This window comes from Alligator mississippiensis, chromosome 4 (genome assembly GCF_030867095.1).
Source record: "Alligator mississippiensis isolate rAllMis1 chromosome 4, rAllMis1, whole genome shotgun sequence".
NCBI lineage: Eukaryota > Metazoa > Chordata > Crocodylia > Alligatoridae > Alligator > Alligator mississippiensis.
In genome coordinates, this window is record NC_081827.1 from 108990724 (window position 1) to 109012055 (window position 21332).

Consider the following 21332-nt stretch of genomic DNA (forward strand, 5'->3'; position numbering starts at 1 on the left):
CAAACTGAACAAAAGAGATGGCCTTTTGAAACCCTAGTGCTGTAGAACAATACTGTTCAACTAGAAAACTGAACAACTTAACTTGGGAACCGAATTTAAAACATTCACACATGATATGTTTTTTGGAAATCTATTCATATCCAGATACCTCATTGTACTGTGTTGTCACAATATCTGTGTCAATGCATTCAGTTAAAAAAAAATAAAAAATCAGGTAATCTATTTAAGGTCTGAGACTACATTAGGGAAAACATGAGACAGAAGGGAGAAATAGGGAGATTCTGGTGACAAGTTACCACAATAAAGCATGAAAATTAAGACAGTTTTCAAAAGTTTGCAAATAAGTCTACTTTTTTCTGCACAATGAAGTAGATTCCTTAAAGCTAAAAATTTCTGATGTAGTTGTCTAGTTTGGGCCTCTAATAAAACTATTATTGATTGAAAAAGATACAAAGAGACTTGCTGCAGGTCAGCTGAATCTCCAGTCCCTGTTTTATGTATGCACTCTGTCTCTTAGTAAGTGGGAGTTAACTAATAATTTATCAACTCTTTCATTTAAGAGCGAGCAATTGATTCACTTACTACACAACAGGAGTGGACAAATGAAACATTTACAATGGATCAACCAATGAGTGCTTACAAGCAGTAAGTCTCCCTTACATAATAAACACTAAATTTATAAAGCTCCCTCCCCTGAACACACAAATGTTGAGGAGAAAGATGAGCTCCTCATTCCTACCCCCCACTCTAAAGGTAATGAAAAAGATGAATGACTTAAGGCATTTTTTTCAAGAAACTGGAAGTTTCAGGCATATATTAAAGGTTTTAGGTTTATCATATAACATCACCAAATCTTACTGTGGTCATTGGTACTCAAAGTTAAGGAAATCCAATTTTGTGGACAGTACCTCAAGATGATGGACGATTAAGGCCAGTATGCATCTATATAAGAAGAGTGCAGCCACAATATGCACTGTCACTCTGATAGATCTAACATTTTATGGCAGTCCCTCCTGAATAGTACTGAAACACTTCCAGGACCATGCAGGCAAATCTGGACTGTTGCTTTCTACATTGCATCATTTTGGAAAGGCAGAAAATAGAATTTCAGTCTGCAAGACTGTTCACCTTTCATGCACACTGACCTCACTTTAAAATAAAAACTGTAAACTGTTTGCATGTTACCCTTACATCAGGAAGAGAAGGTAGGTTATAGGAGCTACCCAGTGGAGAACTCAAATCTATCAGAGGTGGACCATACGTCTTTCCGTCATATCCTGCAGCACTAGTAACTGTGGGACTGGATGGGGTGGATGTTGTGCTACTTGCAGTTGATGGGGCAGCTGAAGTTTGTCCACTGCTGATCTGCCACTAAAAAAAAGAAAAAGAAAAAGAAAAATGAAAACCCACAACTCACTATTCCTGCTTTGCATAATAGATGTCTGTTATGTATATGGACACCAAGGAATGGGTGAGCTATGCAAGCATGTTAGCTGAATGAGCTGGAAGCAGAGCTGAAAACTTTATTTACTCTGCAGCCATCAATTTTCAAAAACAAGGCACTCAAGACATAGGAAGAAGAGAAGCAGAAGAGAAATAAGATGGAGAAGAAACAAATAATATTTTTAAAATTAAAAAAACCCTGCCCCCTGAAATTAATATGCATTAATATGCCTGTGAGTTCATTGGCACAATATTGACTATAATAGTTTTAGTAGCATGAACGTATTACAGATAATAAGCTGAATATGACATTGCTCTTATATTTTTAGTATTACAAACCAGGTTGTTCAGTTGGAAATATTGGGTACTTGAATCCAAGAGGTTCTTATGTTATTTGTCAAGCAGAAAAATGAAGCAAAACAAAAACGAAGCACTGATTGGGACTCTAGCCAGCAACAACTGTACTGACCCAATAACAAGAATGAAAAAGTCAAGTCAGGCCAAATTTCACCCTTGCTTAGATCTAAAATTTCATAGATATAACTGAAAGCAGATTTTGATTCTGCACAATTCTTCTCCAGTAATTCTGTTTAATAGTTGGGTTCCAGGAGACTTTACAGCATAATGAAAATACTTGAGACAGAGACTTACAAAGACTACTCTTTCAGAAGCTCACAAACAGATTCAGGTGCTTCTTGTTACTACAGGTTCTAATATGGGCTGTACAGCTTTTTTCAGTTCATTTCAAAGTTCCTCTCTGATGCAACTGAGGTCACTGCAAGAAGTACCATGGTCCTATTTTACCATTTTTCAGGTCACAGACAAGAGTCCTTCTATGGTGATTTGATAATCTGCATTTTTTTTCTTCAAAATATTGAACAAATGTACATCAATACGCTGTTTAATACATGCTTGCCTCACTGAGGCACTAAATGTATCTGATGTATTTAATTTTACTACACTTCAACCACTGATCAGCTTGGGATTGATCATTTGATCAGAAGCCCACAGTTTATTTCCTCTCTTCATCTATAAGACTCCAGATTTGTCTAACTCCAAAGTATCGTTGTAGATGCTTAATTAAGCTTTTGCCTGGTTACAAGTGAACTAGCCAGTCCATTGACTGCAGTGTCCAGGATGTGATTGCATTACATTCTGCACTGTGGCTAAAAGACATCAAAACAAAATATACTTGTAAGTTACTACTTTAACTTTTCTTCATCTATTTAGAATAGATAGAATGGGATGGACAATGATCTCATCTCAAAAACTTCAGGTATCTTCTCACAGACAAGCAGTCTCTGTACACTGTAAACTCACACTGGAAGTGAAATGAATGTAAAATTATAAAATTAGCATTCAGTTTAGTTTGAGTGGTGAAGTAAAAAGACAGTTTACCTGTTTGATAGCTTGCTGTGCCAAGAATGCCATCTGTAATGGGTTGGGTTTTATGTTTTGTTTTGGTATGCTCTGGTTCTGGGTCTGGGGAAACCTCATCTGTGGTTGTGCAGGAAGAACTGACCCATTAGACTTGGGGCTGTGATTCTGAAAGTTAATCAAGCGTGGAGGTGGATGCTGGAAGAAAAACAAGCCCTCAATTAGTTGTCTGAACACTGATAAACACTCCTGAAAAAGCTCTTGGCTCAATTTCCCATTCAAACTTCTGGATAGATGACAAACAAATTAGAGTATTGAAATAGTATTGAAGCATTTGTCTGAATGAAGGAGAATTCAGATCTCTGCACTAATGCATCCTGAACATTAGAACCAGAGTAAGACTCAAAAGGTTTTGATGAGATAGTTCCAACTTTTGGGGCAAGAGGCAATACTTAAAAGTTATCTGAAACTTCTACAGGTATGTGCAATGAAGACTTAGTAAAATTAATACAACGTAGGTTCTTTAAAAATTATAGTTTCACATTACTTGGAGTGCTCTGGTGAACAGATGTTCCCCCAGATCCTGGTGAGCACCCCTGATAAACTTATAGGTGGCTACCAGGTCCTCCCTGAGCCTGCACTTTTCCAGGCTTTAGAGTCCCATATTGTTGTGCCTGTGCTAGCAGACAGCCTGTTCCAGCTCCATCCCTACAAGACATTTCCTCACAACCAGAGGAGCTCAGTGTGGGGAAAACCTAGATAAACTGTCTGTGCAGAGCCCAGACAGATGAGCTGTCCCAGCCTGGCCAGGTTTTCCAGCAGGGGCAAAGAACCCAGTTCTTTGCAACAGTATGGGCTGGGGGCAACTGGCTGGGCAGCAGCTCTGCAGAAAAGGACCTGGGGGGGACAGAGGACAAGAAGCTGAATAGGAGCCAGCAGTGTGCCCTTGTTGCCAAGAAGGATAACTGCATCCTGGGCTGCATTGGTAGGAGTGCGGGCAGCAGATGGAAGGCAGTGATTCTTCCCCTCTATTTGGCACTAGGGAGGCCACATCTGGAGTCCTGTGTCCAGCTGTGGGCCCCACCACTACAGGAAGGATGTAGACACATTGGGGAGAGTCCACTGCAGGGCAGTGAAAATGGTTGGGAGGCTGGGGGACATGACTTTTGAGGAGAGGCAGAGGGAACTGGGTTGATTTAGTTTAGAAAAGAAAAGACTGAGGGGAACTGAATAGTCCCTGCAGGGGGGTTGCAAAGAGGATGGAGCTGGACTGTTCTCAGTGGGGGCAGATGACAGAACAAGGAGCAAGCTGCAGCAAGGGAAGCTGAGGTTGGTTATTAGTGGGGGAACGTCTGTTCACCAGAGCGCTCCAAGGGATGGCAAGGTCAAACAGTCACAAACTCCTCTGTGACCGTTTCAGGCTGGACATAAGGAAGAACTTCTTTACTGTCCAAGCCCCCAAGTTTTGGAATAGACTGCCGCCGGAGGTGGTTCAACACTCATTTTGAACACCTTCAAGAGACAATTGAATTTTTATATTGCTAGGATCCTATGATCCCTGCTGACTTCCTGCCCCTGGGGCAGGGGACTGGACTCGATGATCTTCCAAGGTCCCTTCCAGCCCTAATGTCTATGAATCTATGAATCTATTACCAGTTTGCAGCCCTGTGAAATAACACCCGTAGAAGCTACCATATTACTTTTCTGCTGGAACAATGACAATCAGACATGTCTTCACCCTGAAACATCCCTCATTCACCTGATGAGTAGGAGCTTGCTGCACTGGTCCTGGAACTCTCGGATTTGGTAGACCCACTGGACCTGCCCTCCGCTGAGCCTGTTGCCTTTGAGCCATAACCTGTTGCTGCATGTGCTGGAGTCGTAGCTGAGCTAAATTGATCTGTGTTGGAAACTTGGATAGCTGGTTTGTAGGTAAACCACTTTGTGGCTGTAAATTTGGTTCCATCACAGGGCTCTTGGGCACGTGTGGTGGAGTTTCTTTATCTTCAATTACCAAAGAACCTGATTAAAAATAAATAAATATTTTAATATTCATTTTACTGTTTGTGAAAACTGAATTTTTCATTATGTTCCCCATTTTATAGACCAAGACAATCCTACAGTCTGAAGGATGGGTAAATGGTTAGGGACACAGGAACAAAAGGACATCTTGAGTTGTCGATCCTGTACCGTGCAATTGCAGGCAGCTTTGTTATAGTACTTTCCTAAAGCTTATTAAACTTTATCCTAAAACTACTTCATTTGTTTATCCCAGTACTTACTGAAACCTCCAGAATCTCGCACCAACAATGGTTAAAAACGTAATTCAATTGGAGGCCGCAACTTCTAAAATACAAAATCCTAGAAAAAGTTATTCATGGCCCCATTCTGATAATCTGAAATAGTCAATCCTCCATGTCAGTATTTCTCAGAAATAGAGCATACACAAATAGAACGAGCAAGTCAATGGTGAATCAGAAAGAAGAAAAAGCAAACAGCTCCATATATGTTTATTCAAGTACTCATTACCACATGGCTGGAAGATACGCTTCTGGAAATAGTCAGAGCCCCTCTTCTTATTCTGTTTCCCAGTTAGTGGCAGAAAAGGAGCTTGGAGGATTTTTTTTTTGTTTGGTCCTTTTGAGAACAGAGCTTGTTATAGAAGCACGTTTTAGACCAAGATTATCCTTTTCCACCTTTTTTCTACAGAATAAAACTGTCTGCAGTTTCTGACCAAAGGCCAAGAGACCTGACAGGTATGTGCAGTGCTATGCTCTTACAGAAAGACTGAGATAGTGACAACCAAAAGGAAAAAAAAACCCCCAAAACCTCAGCAAATGCAGACGAGAGACAGCATTTGTCACAACCTTTAAGAGAAAGATACTAGAAACTAATTCCTGACCATGATTCTACTGTAGTGCTTGTTTCTACTAGGTTTAGCATGTACACTCAGTAGATTCATTGAAAAAACTAATGCCTGTAAGATGAATAACTGCCATAGAGTACTAGCCACTGGAAGGTGGAAAAGAAAATGCAAAAATACCAGCCTGGCGATAACAATCCAATCTGCCTAGAGGACATGGTATAGTAAGGATGAACCACATTTACACATCTCCCCATTTATGTGCATGAAAAACATGATAGGAAAGGCACGTGGCAAAGGCAAGGTTTAGGAGAAAGGATCCAACTCCACCAGAAAACTTTTTCACACCTTTTAAAACTAGAACTATTGTCTGTGCTTGATAATTTTTCATTCACTGTCCTTTGTCCCTATTTCTCCCTTTATCCCAGTCCCATATGGTTTACACCTCAGTCTGCTAAAATCATAAAGGTACTGCCAGAGTTTTACTGCCTGGAAAAGCTGCCACTGTTCTCAAGCCACAGAGCACTGAGTCAAAGATGCTTAATAGGATAATTTCTCTCTATGAATAAGAGGTGTGTCGAAGAATGCATGAAAGACACTGGAATACCATTCACTTGGCCAAGCTATTTTTATAGACATGATAAAATCTAAAATCAATAAAGGGAAAATAGGAGCCATTTCATACCTAGATTGAAAATATTTTGAGCCCAGAAGCTAGGATCACAATGAAACTGGATGGTGTTGCTACTCGCTGGTGAGGCATCACATCGTGCTCGAAGGAGATATCGTAGCCGATATGTAATCTAGAAGTGAAAAAAATATAATTTACTCAGGGGTGAAGTGTTCTCCACAATGATTCTTACCACTGTCCCTGCAAGGCAATAATAGGACTTATTATTAATCTGAATAAAATTGCAGAACTGGTATGAAAAGCATGGAAATTAACTGAATCAGCCAAAAGATTTCACAATTGCTCAGCCCCAAGTAATTTTGAATACCTGTTATCTACAATATGGCAAACAAACAAACAAACAAAGTTCTTCCAGATGTAGAAATACATATACTTCCTTTAAATGCAACTAAGGCTTTGTTGCTTTAACGTGACTCTTTTCTGAATGTTATCAGGTCTCACTACTCTGTGCCAGACCTTTGTGGTTTTACCCAGAAAGTTTATTATCCCATCTTATTGACCAGAAGCATTAATATAAAGAATTTACACTGGTAACAAATAAAATGAATCCCATTTAAACTGGAGCAGAATTTTAAACATTTTGTCTGACAGAATTCTGATATGCGTTTTTCTTTGAAATACCCCAACCCTGATTCAGTGTTTAGATAATGTTCTAAACAGAAACAAAAAAGTAAAATATTTCAAGCAAATGCAATATTAATTAAAACATAATTTTGTATTAGGATGGACTAGGTATTTTCTTGGGCTTTTATTACAAGAGAAACAGCTAACCCATTGACTGACATGCTGATTTATAAACATAATAAAGAACTTCAGAGAGAAGAAAAAAGATCTCAGTACCTGTATTTTCTTTGGCTTCCTAACTTGACTTCTCAAACCCTTTCTTCTCCATGAAATGTTCTACCTTAGATGTCTCTTGAACACCTGTTTTCTTGTTTAAATCATTTCCCCTTGTCATAGACATTAATTATCCTTTGTTTAGCTATTTTGACACAGCCCCAACTATTTTGACAGATTTATTTATTTCCTAATTTCTAAATCTTGATGTGTTTGTTTTTTAATGTAAAAGGACATATGGAAACATGTAAGTTTAGACCTCTGCTACACTGAATATAGGGTTCCCAGACAATAGCAGAATCAGGTGGAATACATAATATTTCTTCACTTTTATCTACTTAAAGAGTTTGTAAAAAGTCTTTAGCATGGTTGGCTGTATGCATTTGTTTACTCGTCTCCAGATGTCACATGATCACTGTTACCTTCTGTGCGTAACTTTTATAGATGACAGCATGGGCAGATCTAGGCTTATGAAAAGGGGGAAAGGCTGAAGATGGTGTGGCACATCATCATTTATAACACAACACAGTTTTCTCTACTTAAAGAGAAACTAGAAGCTTCACTTATATGCTAAGGGGCTAGTACTATATCGTTCAGCTGAAGATGAAAGCAAAAAACAAACAACTATTTAAATGTCCAGTAATTTGCTAGAATACATACAAAGTTTTAAAAACTACAACAAACTAGGCAAAAAAAGTCAAAAGATATTGTGCCATTAGTTCCATAATCATTATAGTTAAATGTATGTCTCATTCAGATTCATAAAACAAAATCTAGCCTTCTTGGCAGTCCCTCCAATACATCACTGTTAGTCATTTCTATACCTGAGTTAATATTACCACACCCGAGTTTAGGTTTTTAGTTAGGGATAGAAACAGTCTGCAGGGCTGTGAAATCAAAGAGAGACATTACCAGGACTGGCTAACAGACAGCAACATGACAGAAGGAAGGATAGTTTGAATAATCAAGACTATTAAAAAGGAGAGAGGGTCAGTAACACCTGAAGACTGGAAAGAGATTAGTAGGAATCAGGCAGATGATAATGAGCCATGAATTCAATCGACTTCCTCACTGCTGCCTGAATAGAAAGACCGCTGTTCCTCCCACCCCAGGTAACAATTTTTTTTTATGCCAGAAGGTTAGGTGAAAACATGGGCCTCTTTCTGCAAACTGTTCAACATGTTTCCACAGCACCCCCCCTCCCCCCTCCATGGGCAGGGCCTCCCAGCTCTGTGCAATTAAGTTTGTTGGGTCCTCCTCCTACATGTGATAGGATATTTTAGAGGATATTGCCTCACCTGCTGCTCTGTACATTGTCCCTTCTGGAAGAGAACTGTATAAGCACATAGAAGGTTGGACAGTCCATTCCCACATACCTTTAATCTTTAATAAGAAGTAAGCACTTAATTCTTATTTGTCTCTTTCAGAGTATCCCTGCAATTTGCTAAGGCATTGAAATAGCTGCCCAGATTTTCCCAGGATGTAATAACACAAATATGGAATTGATGACAGTAAAAAGAACTACATGTGGACTCCAAATAGTTACAAATAAATATGATTCAGTTTGATGTTCATGTCCCTAACCAATTAAAATATTGTACTTATGGCTTACACAAGTCCTTTGTATGTTTAGCCATTTAGAGCAAAACTGAAAAAGTTGTGTGCAACTATTCAGCTACATAACACAGCCTCCATGCTTTTTAGGGTTCTTTCTTTGAAGAGTTATATAGCAGTGATTTCCATCTAGGGAAATTGCCAATATAGTCCTTGTGGTTTAACCACTGGACTGGAGGTTCAAATTCTATTCCAGGTTCAGGTTCTGTTCCCAACTCTACTACAGACTTCCTTTTACAAGATTTTAAAGTTAGTTAAACTCAGTTTACTCATGGACCTATTTGAAAACCTGAAAAAAAAAGTTATGCATTTTTTCCTCAGGATTCCCAAGACCACAATCAAAGGGTAAGGTGGCATCCAATTCCAGCACAGCTGATGCATCCTTAGCATTGGGTCTCTCTCAACTCATAATATTAGGTCTTATTAAAGCTTACACCGACCAAACGATAGCATCTCTAACTGAAGCTGTCTTACACTGAGCAAGTATCAGAAGTGTTTAATAGAAGACTAGACTGACAACAAGGCAGCCACACAGTAACCTTAGTTTAAAAAATTATCCATTATGTTTGGATTCTTTCACTGAGTTCAGTGTGTAGCAAGTAGTAAGAAAAATTGTCCTAATGGTGTACCATGCGCGCACACAGAATGGCTCATCCTAACAGAGGTTAATAGTATTATTTCATACGTCTCCATAGAGGAGGAACAATCCACATTTCAGTGGTAGACCTTAAAAATGAAATTCCTGCAGGAGCAAAGCCAAGAGGGTCAGAGGTCAAAAAGTTGAACATCATCTTCATCTTGTAAAAATGTAAAATATTATATGTTTCTGCACCAAACAAGATGAATTCCTTGATATAAAAGATGCAGAAACTTGCCTTACTTGACTTGGTAGTGTTAAGAGTGATATTAGTTGACTTAACACAATTATTTCAGGTTTGGGGACTACCTGTACCTATAAACAAATGTCAAAGCCACAGCTCACATGACCCCCCAAATATGCCAACATATTTATGACAGACCTTAAAGTCTGTTTCCTCAGGTATATCGATGACATCTTTATGATATGGACACATGAAAAAGAATCTCTAGAGAAATGTTACAAGACCTTTAACAATTTCCATTCCTCCATCCAACTAACTCTGACATACTCCACCCAAGCAGGTTCATTTCCTTGGCACCACAATAAATATTTGTAACGGCTACATTGCCATCATGTTGTATTGGAAACCACGCAACTACCACAGCTATCTTCACACCACCAGCTTTCACCCTACACACATCACTAAACCCATCCTCTACAGCCAAGCTCTGTTATGACTATCTGCTCCAATCCCATCAACCATAATGAACAACTTAAGGATCTGGAGCAAAGATTCCTATTATTACAATCTCAAAACTGTAGCCACTCAACTCAACAAAGCCAGACCCAGACCTTGTTCTGACCTGCTACAATACCAGCCCTGGGACAAAGGCAACAGAATCCCTCTGGTTGTTATCTACAGCCTGCAGCTTGAACACCTAAGATACATCATTAACAACCTCCAACCCCTTCTGGAAAAGAATGACCATCACAAGGTAGTCACATAGGACAAACTTGCCCTGGCTTACAGACAGCACTCCCAACCTCAAATGACATCTCTCGAGCAACAGATTAACTCCCATCCTCACTGAAGTACCAGGCTTTCCAAAGGACCCAAATGCCTACTATGCCTCCACATCATTAAAGACTGCATCATCACCAGATCGAAGAACAAGGAGCACAACATCCAAGGTTCATTCACCTTCAAATCTTATCAACATCATATACCATCACCCACTTACAGTGCCCATCTGCTGTCTACACCGGACAGGGAGGGGCATCCCTATATTTGGGGCTGGACTCGATCCTCTGGGGTCCCTTTCCAGCCCAAATGTCTATGAAATTTAAGGATGAATGAACACCGATCTGACATGAGCTGCAGAAAGACACAAAGATCTGTGGCAGAATACGTTAGCCTCCCTGGACACTCTATTGCTGACCTCAGGCAGCAAACTTTTAAAATCCAGCTTGAATGGGAAACTGCAGAACAAGAAGTCATCCACAAACCAGACTGAGTTAAGCATGGTTTAAACAGGGACTATGAATTATTTTCCCATTACCTGGATTGGCTTTTGTGACACGTTTGTTCCTATGTTCTTCTTGCAGCATTGTCTATCTCCCCCCCACCACACACCTTACTCTCCTCTTTCCCCCACCTTCTGTACTGAAATCACTCACTACACTTTATACGCAGCTCTATGCTGTCCTTTTACAGCATCTGATTAAGTGAACTCAAGTTCGTGAAAGCTTGCGCTCGATATTTAGTCTCTAAAGTGCATAATCTACCCTGCCTTTTGTCCAATTTCAGACCAACATGGCTAACTACCTCCATTTAACATAGCAGTTGTATGCAACAAAGGGACTACTGTTATCTTTTCCTAACCTTACCAGACGTTTGCTGTATAGCAATGCTGTGCTGCTCCCACTGGAAACTGCCCATTTGGAAAAATTCATGACATGTTCCAGTTGTTTAGAAAGACCTGCCACTTCCTGCTGTTGCTGCAGAAGTTTCATCCGATGTTCTTTTGCCAGACTCTACAAGAAAAAATACTTCCAGTGAAAACTATCTGTTTACCAATGAAGTAGATTAACTCTTACTTTCTAATCCACAAACTCAATAATTAACTTCACTAAAAACCCAAATGGCTCCATCTCAATTTTCTGAAAAAAAAAATTGAAGTATAGCTGTTGTACTCTGAAAAAGGAGTGTAAAATTAGTACATTTCATATTCAGATTCCCAACTCCTTTCTTTAGTGACAAAATAAGTTTCTTTGGGGATTTTTTTTTAGTTTGAAGTAGTGTTTAGATAAGTGTTTAGATGAAATCCCTTATACACAATTCTCTCCTTATTTTGCTGCTACTGTGAACTTGGACAGATGAATTTGTGATATAAATCACTTAGATGGCAACACTTTTCATGCATGGTGCACAGGATTATGACTTGACTGCACAATCAAGCAGAAGAAGCTGGGCTGTGAGAAAGGCCAGCTCTGGTTCAAGAAAACAAAATACACATAGAAATTCAAAGTTACCGGCAAAGGAAATTGCTTTTGCATGAAATATTTCCCTGCACAGCCCTATTTGAACCTTCCTCTTAATGGGACACCCTGTTTGAAAATCGGCCTTTGCTGTACTCAAATTTTAATGGATTAAAAACTCCTATAAAACACTGACAAGATGAATTTTTGTTCCTTCTAATTTTAACAAACTTCAATTTACCTCTAACTGATGCAACAGAGCTTTACCCTTTTTGTTTATTTCCACCATCAGTGTAAATATAGCGACTTTAATGTCCTGTTCAACTTGCTTTTGGTTCTGGTTCACTTCAAGGATTCTGTAAATGAAAAATATTTATAAAATTAAGATGACTAGGAGTGTTCTCAATGAAATACCACAACTCCTTCAGAATTAAGAAATGGAATTATTTTCTTATTGCCCAGACTAAAGTGGCTTCCTTTTTGTATGCATCATTCATTCATTCACACACACACACACACACACACACACACACACACACACACACACACACACACACACACACACACCCTCCCATGTCGAATCACTGTCCCCCGAATCGGCCAAATCCAAATTGAATGCTAGCCGCTTCGCACAGACCTACTGGGCATAGCAGCAAGAATTTCCTGGTGTGGCGAAATAGCAACAAGGCAGTAGCAAGACTATAATTTCTTTATTGCAGAGTCTTTTATATACGTTCCTGTAAATACAGTGTTGTTTCTACATCACAAGCCTGATCAAGATACAGCAAAAGCTGTGTTAACCGGCACTTTATTAGCCAGAAAACTCTACTAACTGGCATCCGAGGGACATGGCAAAAGTGAAACCGGAAGTACCGCTTCCAGGGGACTTCTGGTTTCGCCACTGCAAGCCGAGTTTTTCTTTGTCAATTCTTCGGCCCACAGCCCAGGGAAGAGCAGCCTGTGCAGGCCCCCCCCCTCCCTGTCCCCTCGCACACTGACACCGGGGAGTACACCAGACAGTGCAAATTTGATTAACAGGCATATTTGATTAACTGGCATCCTCCATTCCCGAGGGATGCCGGATAACAGAGCTTTTACTGTAATATGGACTACATGCAGGACTCCTCCCCTTCTACTTGACAGGTCAGAGACAAACAAACAACAGCCATCTTTGCAGCCACCAGAAGACAGTGTATGAATTCCATCAAAGAAAAATTATATTTTTTGCTTAAGATACACATCCTTATTTTGGAGGGCTGATTTTGTGGTATGCGAGCAAATATGGTACAAGATCCAGGTAACTGATTCAGATGTCATGGCAAGCTAGGAGTTATTACCCAAAATATGAGGTGTCTCCAAAGATAAGATACCTAGTATTATAGCCATTTTTGCATTCTCAGTTCTGTTCATTTGATGATGAATCACTGTTCCAGCTGGGGATGAGGCAACCTTTTAGCAGCCAATCATTGGCTGCTGTGTTGGCAGGAAGCCAACCCCACCCAAACACAGTCATACAACCATCAGGAGACAGAGGAGTGAGCTCTCTGCACAAGTCTCTTGGTGAGCTTGTGGACCTCTCTGTATCCCAACACCTTGCCTTGACCTTGTGCCTGTTTTTGCTTCCTGTTTTTAGTATTTATGTTTAGCTTCCTGACTCTATCCTAATTTTTGGTTTTCTGGTCCTACCTTGACTTGTAGCCTTCCGATTCTGGCTTCTTGACCATGGCTTGTTCCTGAACACTACTCCAGCTCCCTGATAATGCCTTCAGCATCTAGGTTCCAGCTTGCCTGCTGCCTCCAGACTCTTTCTGTGATCTAATACCTGGCTCTGGACACTGGTTCCTGACCCTGGGCCTGGCCACTTGGCCCAGCTGTTTGCAACTCAGTTGTGATGCACTGTATTTGATTGTTGGTAGGATGAATGGAACTGTAACAAGCAGTTCTTGATTTCCCTTATACAAGTGTATCAGGTGATAAAGAATACTCTTGCACATAATTTTAAGAGACAGATGTGGGGGGGGGAGGAGGGAAGGAGAGGTAAGAGTATAATTACTGTTTTCCTATCATGCAAGAACAAGGGGATGGTGAGCAAAGTATAAAGTGTGTATCCAGCATCCAGAAACTGGTCAGATAAGAGACAAGGGACAAACAAGATAGTAAGGTTTCCCATCTCCCAACAACCAGGGTAAGATTGGGTCTGTAGTCCCAATGCCTTTGAACTTTTCTGTAGAACCTCTTGCAAGAACCCACCCCTGGTATGTAACCAGGGCAAGTATAGTTACTCCTAAGTTTTGTTTGGTCTGTTAAATTGCAAACCCAATTATATAATTGTTAACCATATCTTCAAATAAATCTGTCACGCATTTAATTACAAGAACATGGGTCATAACCTCTCCTTTTAAGATAGATACATTGTAAGAAAATTAATACGGGTGAGTGACGGACATACTGCAATGCCTTCTAGTGGTTCTTTGTTGCTTTTTGGGCTGAGTCTGACCTTTTGCTGATCTTCAACTATGGAGGATAAACAGAATAGTTGTATAACTAAGACTAAATGTAAGATAATAAGCAAGGGTCAAAGCCAACTGAAAATATTAAAATTATTCCAGTCTTTCAATAATGAAAAATCCTTACATGTATCAAAACACTCTGGCACTCTGATTGTATTTAGTTACATTTTACATAAATGTGTTCGCCTACTGTCAGTATTTGACAACGTAATGCATACCTGTTTTGGATCTGCTTCCCTGTAAACTTTATGTATTTAGTCTTCTCCATTAGCTTGGTGATAAGCGTCTCAATGATCACTTTCTGGTTCTGAAAAGCTTCTTCTATAAACTGGTATCTGCAATAATCAGTAACTATTTACATATAAGCAAAGTCTCAGTCATGCTTACTAAAAGGAAGACTACTTTGCAAAGAGCACGTAGTTAAGGAATCAAGTGTAGCTTCAAGGCAGATTGTCATCATTAAATGGAAACGCATGGTAGCAAATCCTCTTTTTTCCCCACTTTGTAATTATGTCCTTCATATAAACTAAGAGTAATAGGTTTTGTGGCCAGGTCTACAAGCAATTCAGAGTTAATTCATCATGCATATTAAAGTATCTCTATCTTCTGCTAGTTGCACAAAAATAGACTGTACATTTTTGTACCTGTGCTCTTTGTGTTCCAGTAACTGGCAGTCCCGGCATGTCAACTTGTCACAAGTTTCACAATAGAGTTTTAACTGTTCCTTTTTGTGGGAAGGGCAAAACACAGGTCGCTGACTGGTTACACCAACTGCCTCTGTAAAACAGAGGAGGATTTACATTCCTATTAGCAAGAAGAAAATTAGGTTTTATTACCTAGGACTGAAGTCCAAAGTTGGTTAGTTCTCTTGCCTCCACGTCTGCCTTCTCTGTTTTGTTTTGGAATTGCTGTATTTTTACCTGCCTTTTCAGGACAATAAGTTTTTCTCCAGTGTGGGACAGAGTAAGAACATCCAGAAGTCAGAGAGAATAAACACAGAAGTTCAATGTGCCAAAGCACTGATACAGTATCACCTCAGACAGAAAATCATACTTTGGATTTATTTTACCCAAAATCCTGATGGGAGAACACTCAGGGAAGACTGATGGATGTCATTAGCAGGGATCTGGGTTTTCCGTTTCCCACGGAACAACAGAGAAAACACAGATTTCTCCTTTTAGCAGAGAAACCCATGGATTCCCTGCTTTTGCAAACAGCTTTGCAAGCTGGTTGAGCTCCAACCTGCAAGAGCTGTTTGCAAACAGGGCTGAAAACCCTAGCCCTGACCGGAGGGGGAGGAGGAGGAGGAGGAAGGGTGGGGCCTGAGGCTCTCAGTCAGCCACAGCTCCACTCAGCTTAGCTTCACTCTTTGCTCCTGGAGCCTGAGGTAAGTGAGGCTTACGGGGAGCTGGGGGCTCCTCTAGCAGGGCTGGGAGGTTGCAAGTCATGGCTGTGCGGGGGGTACCCGCAGGGCTGGGGGGGAGCCAGGAGCTGGCCCCGCCCCCACCCCAGCAGGGAGCAGCAGTGGGGGAGCCAGCTCCATGCTGCTTCTGCTGCAGCTGCCTGCTGTTGGGGGTAGGGAGCTGCAGACTTGGAGCCCTGGCTCCATAACCCTGGCAGCTGGGGGCCCCCTCCAGCACGGGTGGGGGGCCGGGGCTGTGGGTAGGGGCAAGATGCATGAGTAGAGCATGGGGATGTTTTGGGGGCAGTGAGGGGCACCAGCAGGGTTGGGGAGTCATTGGAGGGAAAGTGAGGGGCACCAGCAGGGCTAGGGGGGCTGCAGGGGGCTTTTAATTTTAATAATGGATTTTGGGTTTTTGTCAGAGAATTTGATTTTTTTTTTTTTTTAAGTCAGAGAATTTGTGATTTTTTTTAATTTTTTTTTTTAATAAGAAAAAACTGGGATCCCTGGTCATCAAGTAGTTGTACAGTCTTGATCATCCTGGTAGCCAACTTAAGACAATTAGCTTTGTAAACTCTTGAGAAATGAAAAGTAAAGGGAAAAAAAATTCAAATTAAGATGTATTTCTGCATTCCTGACTGCAAAACTTAAATTTAATAGTACAGATGCATTAGAACATAAAGCTAAGTTTTTTTTACTAGGAAATTTCTTGAATAAAAACCTAATCTGGAAACTAATATTCAAGATAAAGAAATTAAGGAATAAAATTGGAAAATGTATTAGATAAAAACTTTATCTGGCAATTAATTTTGCACATGAGAAAACTGGGATGCAACAAATCCAGAATTAAATTAAGACCTCTATATCTACACAAGAAACCTGGATGGAAAAAGGAGACTAATGGGAAGACGACTATACAATACTACACAGTTCAGAAATCCTTATCTTCCCACATAATTTTGAATCATGAGTAACCAAAAAAAGAGAGAGAACTCTTGGAAATTCATGAGCAACTCTTATCTAAAAATTTGCATGGCCAATCTGTGGCACCTAGCACCTCAGGTTAGCAAGAATGTATTTATTTATTTTGTGACAAAAGGGTAGGCCTAAGCCTACTGATGTTCATTGTTCAGAGAATTATCCTTTTGAGTAATTGGAAAGAATTATTCAACCTCAGCAGACTGAAAAGACTCATTTTATAAGGACCATTTTGTGAGAAGTTCCAGCTGAATGTGACCTGAACTCTAGCAGTCTCCCATCAATAGAAGTCTTAAGTAAAATGTTCTTCAACTGAAAAACAATCCATAAGGATTGTTCCTAGGAACTTGACAAAGGAACACTTATACTGTATCAGCATTTCCCAACTTCTTTCATTCCATGGCACACTTATATGGCCTTTTTCCCATCCCACAGCACACCGGATGGATGCGGAGTGGGAGTGCGGGGGAAGGCAGGCAGAGGGAGGGGAGTGGTGGTTCCGGGGCGGCCAGAACGTGGTAGTGGTGCAAGGCCGCAGTGGCGGCATTGGCTAGAGCCACACCCCGCCGGGAGCCACGCCCCTCTAAATTCCACGGCACACTTTTTAATGTCTGACAGCACACTGGTTGGGAAATGCTGCTGTATCAAAAAGCAAGCAAGCTAGACCGTCCATGAAAATGGTGTCTATGTTGGCATGTGGTTCCAGGTTCTTTAAGCTATTGTCTTCTCTGCAGAAAATCTGGAGGAAATGTGATATAAAAACCAGGAAGTAACTAAAGAGAGAACTTGACATTAAGAATGTGTGTGCATGTGCACACAGTTCCCCCCTTTCTCCCCTTCTGAGTTTCACAGTAGATTTCTTTTTCTAAGTACACAGAAGGGAGTGGGTGATACGCAAACTCACTTGAATAGAAGTGTGTTATGGAAGCACAACAATAAAAGCATTGGAAAGCAATTCAAAAGGCCGCTTTTCAAAAGGAGTTCTTTGGTCAACAACTTCATTGGAGAACCCAGACCATTAAATCAAAACTAGCTTTGATTCCCATGCACTTGTTCTTAGTCAAAAGACAATGAAGGAAAGACCAGTCAACCTTAATGACAGAAAGAAAAACCTGTGCTCTTCCCAGACTGGATTTTCAGAGAGGCCTTACTAACTTCCCTTTCTGTCAAAGTACAACCACAAAACCAGATTTCTCAAAAGATTCCGGGGAAATGGATTTCTTTCACCATTTCAGTGTAAGCAGGTTGTAGCTTGTAAAAAGGCAAGTAATTGGCACGAGTGGTACATGTCCCCCAATCTCTGAATAACCCAAAGTTTGTTGGGTACTTTTGCATTGCAGGATAGAAAGGACCTCTACTAAGGAAAAGGTAGATGGCTAGAATGATAATAAAAATGAAGAGACATAACTTAAGTGGTACATGCTGTAGCTAGCAGTACACAGAACAGCATGGTGGAACAAGAACATTAAAACATTACTCAAATAGCACCCATCAATGTTGCAGCACTGAAGTAGCTAGGATATCAGAATTTAGAGATTTCCTTAAAATATGTTTCAAGTGGCAAGAACATCCAGCTTGGAGCAGAAAGAAAAGAACCCTTGAGGGAAAAGAACCCTTGAGGGAGTTTCTGAAGAAATCTGTCACAGAACATGGAGTAAAAAGATGGTGAGCATTTTCTATTCACCTGCAAAAGGAACTGAAGGCAGATTTACCCTGGAAATAGAAGAGAAACCACATACCTACTTCCAAGACCTAAAAAGGCAAACAAATTCAATCCCTCTAAGCCTGAAAAGGTGGTAAATTCTTATTACAGAGGATCAACTCCAAAGCTTGGTAGCTCTACACTAAATGTCAACGAATGGATGCTCAGTCAAAATTGCACTGGTTTCAAGGAGCTTTAAGTATGGTATAGGATAATTCATGGGAACAATAATGGGAATATTTCCCTTTTTTCTGGTCTGGTTTCAACAAGTGATTTCAGTAGTAAAGGAAGTTATTTATGTATTTATCTCCATTACACACACGCTGTCTCTGTTTTCCACTTCTGACTTGCAAGCACCGGGTGCACTGAATATGAAAACATTTTAGATAGTAGTGTTTACTACTTGCACTAGCTCTGCTCTGCCCTCAAGCTTCACTTTACCAAGGGCATGAAAAACGGCAGAGCAAGCAACTTGCCCTAAGTTCCTTTGCAACTGCCAGAACCATGTTAACATGGGCTTGATTGTAGCAGGGCAATAGGACAGGATTTGTCAGACATAACATCTTGAACATCTTCCATTAGAAACAGGGAAGCAAATTCCCCTTCTTTGAGTGCTTGTCTGTGGTCATGTCTACATGTGTATTTAGGTGTACCTAAATGTAATATGTATTAATTTAATGCGCATTAAGGCTAGTTAGGCTCACGTCTACATGTGTACACATTAAAGCACATTAATGCCGTGCACAAACTGACATGGGACTAAAGCTAGTCCCAAATTAGTCCATACACAGTGCTAATGTGCCTTAATGAGCCTACATGTGCTTTAATGCGCTTTAGCTATTTGCACCTAAATTTGATACCTGCTTTTGTAGGTATCAAATTTAGGCATAAATAGCCTCAAATCACCATTTTTAAGGTGCATTAAGGGTGTACACTAGTAGATGCGTACCCTTAATGTCCCTTAAATTGAGCTAAAGTGCCTTAAATCGGCACAAGTAGATGCACCATTTGCTCCATTTCTGGTCATTCGTAGGCAATCAACCAAAAAAAGGAGAGTATTGCAAATTATACAACCCTCCCCCCACATACATCCCTATTTAACTAAGCATCTGAAGAAGATGGCTGAACAATAAAAACCAGTAAAACTATGGTTGTTACTCCGAGTAGCAACCTTTCTTATGCCATTTAAAGAAGTAACCCAAAGGAAACTGCAGAGATGGGCTACAGGATGGTAGAAAGTGACCTAAGATGCCCCAAAAGTTTCTAATTTAGTTTTCATGCTAATTTAATGCAACCCAATACCTGTTTTTGTAATCTACCAGGCTGAAACCCGTTGACCTTTCAGTAACAGAAAACCAAAACCAAACCACACCACACGAAAAGGAAAACCAAAATCCTATTGGCTATTTTAAATTACTTACTTTACTAAAGTAAAAGGAGAGTCTGAAGGATATTTAGATGCCAGCCCAACTGGCCCTATAGGTTTGGTATCTGCTATGTCAATAACAGTTTATAAGGATGTCCTAGCTGTCAACTGACTCTCCATGATCAAAGTCTTGTATTCATTTCAATGCTCAGAAAAAAACATTTAAATACTCAGCAGCTTAATGCAGTTGAAGCAGTCATGGTGAGAAAGAGGATCTTGATAATTTGCTACATGAAACTGAAAGCTGACAAAAATGTCTTTTTCCTTTTTTTGAAGGTTCAACCTTTTCAATTACTTCTCTTTGAGAATGGTTTTGAAAGATTTGTCTATTAAGTTGCAGTAACAATTTAAGTGAGTAGGACAAACGAGAATAAAAACATTCAAACTCTACACCTGCAACCTGATACCTTTCTTTCAGCTTTCTTTAGTTGATCTCAATGAAGCTGAATCTGCCACAATGATTGAGGTGGTTCTATTTTGCTTTCATTTTGGGCACAGCATGCCCATCAGGCAATCATGACGTTGCTCTGAGTTGTACTGGAATCCCTATAGTCTTAAGTACTAATCACAGTTTTTAGTATAACTTCCAGTAATTTGAGAGATTTGGGAAGAGGTACTACAACTCTGAAGGACATACATCATGTCGGGATAAGGCACATCTTGCTTTGTCAACTGAGGTAGATAAGACGATATGATATGCTTAAGCATCTGCAGTTGAGCAACAGGTAGATCTTACTGAAAAGATGGTCTAGCTCAGGAAGCAGACTTCAAATTATGTTTGGAGTATTCTTATCAAGGTTTCATCACTTAGGATGTTACTAAAATAAGGGGCTTAAGAAAGGAACGCTCAGGGAATAAGAGAAAAAGCCACCATTAGTATTCAAAAAGAGAGAAAACCAGTGTCACAGAAAAAACCCCAAAAACTAAAAAGAGGGATAGAAGGAATTTGCGAGTTATCTAACATCTCCAAGCCCCAAAGCAGGATCAGTTATACCTAAAATAGGGCTGTATAACTTTCCATTGGCCAGGAACTGCACATCCCATGGGCCATACCAGTAGGGACTGCATACTCTACGGGCCAGATCAAGGTGAGCCACAGCCTCCCTGGACACATACCTCAAAAACACCATCCCAACACTGTACCTTGTACCCATGACCCTTCCCCACCACTGCACCACATGCCTGAGACCATGGGTGCCCACTGCTGCACTGAGCTCCTGTGATTTCCCCAACCCACCCCATTGCACCACATGCCCCAAGATTACCATGCGTTGCCACTCTCCCTTGCCCTCTGGGCTGGAGGCAGGAAGCAGCAGACACAGGAGGGAGGGGAAACCCAGAGACTCCAACTGCTCTTGCAGCCAGAGCAAAACAACAGCAACCAGGCAGGAGCTCAGGGTCCGCCTGTTAACCCTTCATAGGCATCATATG

At 40.4% G+C, this 21332-nt stretch overlaps 1 protein-coding gene across 5 annotated transcripts in view; it reads right to left on the reverse strand.

The window, feature by feature from the left end:
- TRIM24 (tripartite motif containing 24) overlaps positions 1-21332 on the reverse strand; it is a 110352-nt gene that overhangs the window by 26051 nt on the left and 62969 nt on the right. For all 5 annotated transcript variants that reach the window (XR_009461754.1, XM_059726457.1, XM_014606554.3 and 2 more), the window contains exons 4-11: positions 15038-15170; positions 14612-14728; positions 12125-12239; positions 11293-11439; positions 6369-6486; positions 4580-4842; positions 2842-3018; positions 1192-1371 (exon numbers count right to left, since the gene is read on the reverse strand). Coding sequence is in view for 4 of the 5 variants with exons in the window: in XM_059726457.1 (XP_059582440.1) it covers positions 1192-1371; positions 2842-3018; positions 4580-4842; positions 6369-6486; positions 11293-11439; positions 12125-12239; positions 14612-14728; positions 15038-15170 (1250 nt within the window). In the remaining variant the exon portion in view is untranslated. The remainder of the gene's footprint in view (positions 1-1191; positions 1372-2841; positions 3019-4579; positions 4843-6368; positions 6487-11292; positions 11440-12124; positions 12240-14611; positions 14729-15037; positions 15171-21332) is intronic.